At 39.2% G+C, this 9167-nt stretch overlaps 1 protein-coding gene across 1 annotated transcript in view; it reads right to left on the bottom strand.

Moving 5' to 3' along the window:
- Window positions 1-8529, bottom strand: part of STXBP6 (syntaxin binding protein 6) — a 194475-nt gene extending 185946 nt beyond the window's left edge. Inside the window, exon 1 of the mRNA XM_022553682.2 lies at window positions 8341-8529. Within this exon, the coding sequence (XP_022409390.1) occupies window positions 8341-8494 (154 nt within the window). The 5' untranslated portion in view covers window positions 8495-8529. The remainder of the gene's footprint in view (window positions 1-8340) is intronic.
- Between the last annotated feature and the right edge of the window lie 638 nt (window positions 8530-9167).

Consider the following 9167-nt stretch of genomic DNA (forward strand, 5'->3'; position numbering starts at 1 on the left):
TCCACTTGCTCTACCTTTGCAATTAGTCAAAACTAATCAAAACGAAAATAAGTGAATCAGCTGTGAAATCCCTGTTCTTCACAGTGGGCTGTGTGGTGGGAGAGAGCACAGATGGAGTTTCCTTTTTAAAGGAAATGTTTTGGCACTAGCCTCTGTTAAGAGTTTTCCCTTGTTTCCATCTGGTTTTAGTATTGGAACACGTACATGAGAGAATGGAAAAAGAAAATTCTGTTGGCGTGCTAAACCACTAGAAAAGCTAAGGTGGTCAACAGCACATCCTCTAAATCCCTGGAGATTAAAACGCTTTGCACAAGGCATGTTGTCACATTGTTTTTAAGGAAGGGGAGAGTTCATTTTCTTGGGTCCAGGCCCGTCCTGAAAAAAAATTTTAAAGAGTGCACACTTGGGAGGGAGAGGGACCCAGATTTGAGTCTCAGCCTTACCACCATCTAGCTGTCTGCCCCTGGGCAGTGTACCCGCCCACTTTAAACCTTGGCTATTTCATGGAAAGTAGAAATGACAACAAAAGCCACATCACAAAGCTGTTGTGAGGATTAAGTGACATCACATCTGTTAAGTGCTTTGTTCTCCATTTTTGGAGTCTCCTATTCACAAGGCTTTAGAAAAGACAAATATTATTACTACCAGTTTTCTCAGGAAGAGATCTAGAACCATCAAGGAAACTCTAAAACAATTTTAAGGCATCTACTTTTTTTTTTTTTTTTTTTACTGTATAACTGAAGAAAGGTTCATACATGGCGGTGTCCTTGTCAGGAGCCGCTCAGAATTTCCCCGGGGAATTGATTTTCTCTAAGACTCGAATACATCTGCTGACACTCCCATTCTCCTGTGGGGCTTCCTTAACAGCCTAGATACTGGTGTAGAGGACTGTCACCTCCCTGCCAAAACCAACCAAGCCTAAACTGGTAGGAAAGTAGAGTAATCGTGAAACATAATTATCTCTAAAGATGTACGAGGGAGTGTGAGAAAAGATGCTTGGTTTGGGAAGTCCTCTCTCATATAACTCTTACGCCTAAGAGACAGACAGACAAACAGAGGAGCACAGTGTCTAAGGCAATACAGGCCTAGAATCAAAGCACCTGGGTTTAAATCTCTGTTTTGTAACTCACAAACCGATGACCTTGGACCAGCCAATCGAATTCCGTATGCTCAGTTTCCTCATCTGCAAAATGAGGATGGTACTGTTATCTACCTCATTGTCATAAGGATTAAATGAGTTAATATATGTAAAGGGCATAAAACCATGCCCAATATAAGAACTCAATAAATACTATTGCTACTATTAGTATTATTACTACTCCTAATTCATAGGGGGACTGGTGCTTCTCTAACCTTACTGAGCACTGAAGCATGTGATGGGTTCATGGCAGGTGCTACACTGAAGGTCATTTACAAGTGACACCTGGTGGCAACATCCGCTGAGCCAGAAAACAGTGCAGAAGAAAACCCTCTCTACTTTTAACTTCATGTAACCAAGGATATCATTGCAAATGTTTTAATCCAATGTGTCTATGCACATGTCACAAAAGGGCCAAATTCTCAATGTAAAATATAATAGAAGATATTATATTTTTCTAAAATAAAAAAGGATGTACAAAGAATCATATAATCATGGCACTGGAAATAACTGTTTTTGATTGCACTGTTTTCTAGAGCTACTTAAAGTTTTAGGGCTGGATTTACATACCAAATCTCTATAATAAAGAGATAAAAAGCTTACCCTGGGCTTCCCTGGTGGCGCAGGGGTTGAGAGTCTGCCTGCGGATTCAAGGGACACGGGTTCGAGCCCCGGTCCGGGAAGATCCCACATGCCGTGGGGTGGCTGGGCCCGTGAGCCATGGCCGCTAAGCCTGTGCATCCGGAGCCTGTGCTCCGCAACGGGAGAGGCCACAACAGTGAGAGGCCCGCATACCGCAAAAAAAAAAAAAAAAAAAAAAAAAGCTTACCCTGATGTATATTCCAAATGGAGGAGAGTCTATTACTCAATAACCTCAGAAATGAGATAGAAGACACAGTACAGGTCAAAACTGTTCAACGTCTTTATGAATTTTGAAGCGTTAGGGAGAAACCTGTTCCTTAAAATATGGCTCACTCTACACCACAAGCCCTCCCGACCTATGTCAGAAAAAATGAGGTGCTGTGGCACTACAAGCATGGCCAATGGGGCCACAAGGACTCGATGGATTTCTGTTACTTCAAAAGTGGTGACCCTGGGACATCACGACCTCTCTGATGAACACTGCTGCCTTTATCTGGGAAAAGAATATACCACCCAATTGGGATAGGGATAGGGATGTTGTGAGGATTAACTGGAATTAAAACAAATGATAAAACATACACAGGATGATTTTTATTTTCTTCTACATAATATCTGAAAGATTGGTATTTTCAATATTTACTACTTCTATAACAAAGTATAATAACATATATATCATTATTACAGTTGTTTTGTATTTCTTCTTTCACTACTAATACCTTTGTCCATCTCTGAGTTCACTGTGGATTTCTTCATTTTTCCTGGAGAAAAACTCTTAGAAAGACAGCTCACCACTCCTGAATAAACCATTTCTATCAAGGTCAAATTTCATCTGTCTTGTATTTTTTCCTTCTCTCTCTTCTAATATTTATAGACCTTGTGATGAGATCCTGTCTGACTTTATAAAGTAGATAAAAAGAATTTCTTATGCCAGATCTCTGACAATTAACTTTGGTTATGCTAAACCAATAGCAACCTATAAAAACTGTCCTCAAACCCTCATAATTGGTTTGAATGTCCATTTGGATTATTAACAACCTGAATTTCTCCCTATATGATTATGTATGAAACAAGAATGAAATTTGCTATAAAATTTCCAAGGGGGTTCAGAATCCTAGAACCTCAGGGCCTAAAAGAAGCTTTGAACTTGTCAACTGAATTGAAGCCCAGAAAAATTCAGAGCTTTGACCATGGCTAGTCAAAAAGAAAAGGACTAAGATGTATTCTTTTGATAGAATTGAGTACCATAAATACATCATTATGTCAAGTACAGCAATAAGACAACGCAGAGCATAACTCCCCAAGATAGTGAAACTTCTCAACCTTAGCTTCAGTATCTCATGCATGACACTTTCAAGATACAGGTAAGTTTCCCCACTGCCCCTAGTGCTGCATTAGTAGGGCCTAGGTGGAACCAGGCCATCCATAAAATTCTAGAGGTTATTCTAAGGAACACCCAGGACTGGGAACTACGGAGATAAAGAACAGTATTGCCAAGTCCTAGCCTCCTAATCCCCATCGTTACCTTCCATGGGGATCCATTTACATAAATGGTTTCATCAAAGATCACTCAGAACTTTTTTTTTTTTACGGTACGCGGGCCTCTCACTGCTGTGGCCTCTCCCGTTGTGGAGCACAGGCTCCGGACGCGCAGGCTCAGCGGCCATGGCTCACGGACCCAGCCGCTCCGCGGCATGTGGGATCTTCCCGGACCGGGGCACGAACCCGTGTCCCCTGCATCGGCAGGCGGACTCTCAACCACTGCACCACCAGGGAAGCCCAGAACTTTTTTTTTTAATAATAAAATTTTGCTCTCTACAAATCTAAAATCATTCTGAAAAGATTCTCTGTTTTAAGAACAGAGAATGTTTTAATCACAAAAATTAAAGTTTATGTAAGAGAATGTATTAATTACAAAAACTGAAGTTTCTTCATGCTCCTTCTATGGGGAGCAGCCAATGAAAGATTTTTATCCATTTACGTATATGAAGGGTAGCATTATACATCATGCATACTGAATTAAAACAGGATCAGGAAAATAGATTTTAAACAGGAAATTATGGAATGTTCAGTAGGTAACTGGCCTCTAATAGCAAATTGATATTAACTTCTTAGCATGCTTCTACTGTAGTATTTTTTTTTTTTTGATAGGTAAGAAGTGCACTTATTTAGAGAGAAACACTCTCCACAGACAGTGTCTAGTGTAGTATTATAGACCCCAATTTCATGGAGGGGGCAACTGATTATAGAAATAGTTGTAGGCAGAGCCTGCTTTACAGTTTGAATGAGTTAACAGCTCTAAGTTATAAATAAAGTCCATACTATCATCAGGTATTTAGGAAGCTATCCATTTACATAGCATCTTCCATTTAAGTATCTATTGTGTCTGTACTCAGCAATGTGCCGGGTGCTATAAGGAACTATGGAGACACAGATCAGATAGATGGAAACACAGGTTTACATGATACACAGCTGCTTCTGTCTGAGGACTCAAAAGGCCATCTAGGATAACTCCTCATACCTTTAAGGGAGAGGGCTAGCCTCTGTCCATCTTACGGAGCAGACTAAGAAGGTTAATTAATTCTTATGATCATCCCACAAGTGACTCTGTAAGACACTTTTTAGAATCAATTTTACCAAGATATATTTACATGTAATAAAATGTACCCATTTTAAGTGTGTAGTTTGATGAGTTGGTGGTTACTTGTGATACACCCAAGTAAGCACCACCACAATCAACATATAGAACCCTTACACCATTGCAAGAAATCCCCTCATGCTCCTTTGCAATCAATCACCAACTCCACCCCCCGGCAACCACCAATGGGCTTTCTGTCACTATAGCTTAAGTTCTGTCCATTCTAGAATTTCATATAAATAGAATCATACATCATGTCATCTTTTCCATTTTTTTTTTCACACATAACACAAGGCTTTTGAGATTCATCCATGTTGCTGCATGTATTGGTAGTTCATTTAATTTCCAGGTAGCATTCCACTGCATAGTTATAAAAATAATTTTATTCACTCACATATAGATGGACATCTGAGTTCTGATTTTTGGTTATTATAAATAAAACTGTTATGAACCTCTATGTACATGTCTTTATGTGGACATATGTTTTTATTTCTCTTGGGTAAATGCCTAGGAACAGACTTGTTGAGTCATATAAATGCAAGTTTGACTTTATAAACAACTGTCAAATTGTTTACCAAAGCAATTCTATCATTTTTACATTCCCACCAGCAAAGTATGAGAGCTCAAATTGCTCCACATGCCTGCCAACACTTGGTATTGTCAGCCTTTTTAATTTTAGCCATTGCTGAAAAGAGAAACTGGAAACCAATGCTTTAAGAATGTTAATCACAGAGGCCTCTCAGTATGTAAGTATCTGCGTACCATTCAAGAAGCCAGCCAGGAAGTCCAATGAGAAACAATCAAGTTCTATCCCAAAGCTCCATGGATGAATTGGAGAGGTTATTTCTCTCCTTACACAATTATAGCTAAATAACTCAAGAAAGATCTTATTTCCTTTGCTCCAGCACCATTTTGGATTCCCCTAGAGAATATACAACCCGCTCTGAAAATAATAAGTCTCACGATCACAGGCCTCTCCCTCTCAGATTATAAACTCTGCCAAATACTGGTGGAAAAAAATTCACACAAAGAATCATTACTAAAAGACACTGGATATATAAAACACCCATGCTTACATGCATATGTTGGCAAACTTTTAAAGCTTTGATACTCTTCTCTTTAAAAAAAGAATAGGGGGCTTCCCTGGTGGCGCAGTGGTTGAGAGTCTGCCTGCCGATGCAGGGGACACGGGTTCGTGCCCCGGTCCGGGAAGATCCCACATGCCGCGGAGCGGCTGGGCCCGTGAGCCATGGCCGCTGAGCCTGCGCATCCGGAGCCTGTGCTCCACAACGGGAGGGGCCAAAACAGTGAGAGGCCCGTGTACCGCAAAAAAATAAATAAATAAATAAATAAAAATAAAAAAAGAATATAACTCTTTATGCTGTTTGAAAAGTGGTTAAAAATTATTTGCAGACACTGCCCTAATTTGGACAAATTTTGCCTATTCAAAATGGAGAGCTGGTTTTCATCATCCAAACCACAAGAGTTGAAGGGCTTGGACTCCCAGAAAGCACAGGAGGTTCACACTAATAGCAGGAAGGAACAGCTGTCATTCCAGGGCTCTGCTTTCACTTCACAGCCTCCTATGTGAGTTGAGCTACAAAGACTAAACAGGACTAAACAGGAGACAAGGAGGAACTCAGAATCCAGTTCATCTTTCAAAGAAGCCGCCCTTCCTCTGCCTGGAATGCTCCCTGCACCCACACCATTTCTTTTCAGAACCAGTGAGGCCCTACTTTTCTTGCAGCTCTGGGTTCTCCCAACCAGGTCAAATCCTCCTCACACTTGCTTTCACATCACTATATTTTTCCTCTTTAACCTTTTCCCAGTTAATAATTATGTTTATTTTAGTGAATAAAATATTAATGTCTACTGCTCCTTCCCCAACAAACAAGGTAAGCTTCATGAGTTTTTCTCCTAACTGAACCCCCAGCACCAAGAGTGCTCAGCACATAAAAAGTACTTAATAAATATGTGCGTAATTAATTAATTACTTGTTAATTAAAGCAACATCTTATCAAAGATGTACTGATAGGCCTCTACGCTTTTCATGAGTTCGAAAATCAAGGTGGCTGCTTCTTTCTCGATTACAAGAAGAATCAAACTGCAAAAACACTGTGGGTGTGAAAGTTGCCTGGCCTTCTCCTGCCCCAGTTTCCATTAAATCAACTGCTTAAATGTCAGATCTGCTTTGTCAACCTATCCTCTCAAAATTCAAGTCCATGAAAAGGATGAAGACTTTCAGAACTCAAGACTGTCCTCCATTAGAATGCAACAGAAAAGTAATTCTCATAGTCGCAGGCTTTAAACCTGAAGGTCTTGGTGATTTGTAAAGGAAATGCAGTTATCCAGTAAGTCCCCGGTCATTATCTCGTATGGCAGGGGAAATGGTCATGCTCTTTCACCGGGAGAGGGAATTAGAGGCCCCATATCACTCTTGCAGACCTCATGATCAGAAAGAGGCTGACAAATAACACGTGCCTAAAAGGCAAACAAAACAGCCCTTTTCTTCATCCACCTTTTCTGCAACTGCCTGTCTTCAAGAAATCTCAATGAAACATTGAGAGAATGGAGGTTAATTAGAATATTATGTGTCCCTGCTCATCCCATGTTCAGCTCAGCCCAAATACAAAACAAAATTTCTTTCAATGCATTCTATTCATTATTGGTATAAGCGAAAACTCTAGAATTCAAATTTAAAGATGTGGAAATATTTTTAAGACCTGAACCTCATTAACAAAATACTAGGAAGGTATTAGGAAAGGCTACTTCTTTAGATATTAACTGAACCCCTATTATATGGCAAGCATTGCTCAGCACACTAAAGGAATGCAAATGTCTTCCAACAGTCACCAAATCTTATTAACCTAATTGTTACTTGGGATTTAAGAGAGACGAATATTTCAAGGTCAATTCTCATTCTAACCATTGAAAAGGCATTCTTACCAAAGGGTTATATTTCCATTTTATTTTAAACTAAGATACAGTCCTATTATTATCTCTACATGTTCTTTCTGGAAAAAAAGCTATTTCCATCTTGAAATAAATTCTGATAAACAAATGATCTGAGGCTTAATTTAAAAAAAAAAAAAAAGCTAAAAATGGGTCTAAAGATAAAGTTTTATTCCCAAGCCACAACTGAAGAAAATTGGAAAAAAGATGAATTAAGGTAAGCCTAATTCCTCCATTGCCCAGTTACAAGAAATATCAGAAATATTACAAATGCTCCAGGTGCTCAGGTTAGCATCACCCATAGTTCCATGGAAAACTTATCCAAATTTCATCTCAAAACACTTGGTATGAATTCACAGTAAGTCCCACAGATATCCTACAATCACAAACGGAAAGAGAAAAAAAGTAATCCCACAAAATTCTAAGCTTAATAGAGCAGATGTCTCTTCCTGACAAGGAACAGCTGTCAGGCAAAGCTGTGATTTATGAGCTGAGTCTACTTTCTCACATTCCATACAGTGTCGATATTTATCTTGAGACCAACTATTACTGATTATTGGCAACTCTTAAGAAAAAGAAAAGTCAGTGAAACTCAGGCTGCTGGTAGTAACAATTATGCAAATACCAGGAAGTGTTCTAAAACAAAAAATCTCAGAGGATAGCCCACTTTCTGTCAAGGCCCTAGTGAAGGAAAAGTATGGACAAACAGAAGTGTTTGCCAAACCCTTTACAGATGCTCTTAGTGAAACTGAAAGGACATTAAAATTGCACTTCATTACCTTTCCATACTAGGCAACATCAAAAGCCAAGGCGCCATGAGCAAATAAGGATCAAAGAAGGTAACAGAGAAACAGGAAAGGAATGGAAAGGCAGGTGTATCCAAACCTTGGGCTATAACCCTCCTGGACCCCTTTAAATTAACTGCTTTAAAACAGAAGTTGTTTTAATGATATTCATATCTGATTTTCATTACCTGACAGGCAGATGTAAGTTAAATATTCGCCTTGACCTCCAGTTGCCAAGAAAGGGATCTTTTTCTTTGTCCTCCTCTTGACTTGGACAGCTCCCAGCATCCTTTCATCAAGAGGTGCAAAAATTTCCTTGCTGATGGCAGACTTGGCACTCATTGTTGACCAAGCAAGCAGGGCACGCAGTGAGTTTTCTAAAGAAAAAGAAAAGGCAAGCTGGAATTGGCAGTATTACAAGGGCTCGTATAAGAATGAGCAGCAGATATGAACCAGCAATCCCACTCCTGGGCAAACAGCCAGAAAAGATGAAAACTCTATTTCAAAAAGATACATGCACCCCAACGTTCACAGCAATACTATTTACAATAGTCAAGACATGGAAGCAATGTAGACGTCTATCCATAGATGAATGGATAAAGAAGATGTGGTGTACACACATAATGGAATACTACTCAGCCATAAAAAACAATGACATAATGCCATTTGCGGCAATATGGATGGACCTGGAGATTATCATACTATGTGAAGTAAGTCAGAGAAGGACAAATATCATACGATATCACATATGTGGAATGTAAATAAATGATATAAATGAACTTATTTATAAAACATAAACAGACTCATAGACATAGAAAACAAACTTATGGTTACCAAAGGGGAAAGGGTAGGGAGGGATAAACTGGAAATCTGGGATTAACAGAAACACACTACTATATATAAAATTAGATAAACAACAAGGACCTACTCTATAGCACAGGGAACTATATTCAATATCTTGTAAGACCCTATAATGGAAAATACATATATATGTGTAACTGGATCACTTTGCTGT

Source organism: Delphinapterus leucas, chromosome 2, assembly GCF_059928025.1.
Source record: "Delphinapterus leucas isolate spDelLeu-1000000601 "Yukka" chromosome 2, BTC_Dleu_Yukka2, whole genome shotgun sequence".
NCBI lineage: Eukaryota > Metazoa > Chordata > Mammalia > Artiodactyla > Monodontidae > Delphinapterus > Delphinapterus leucas.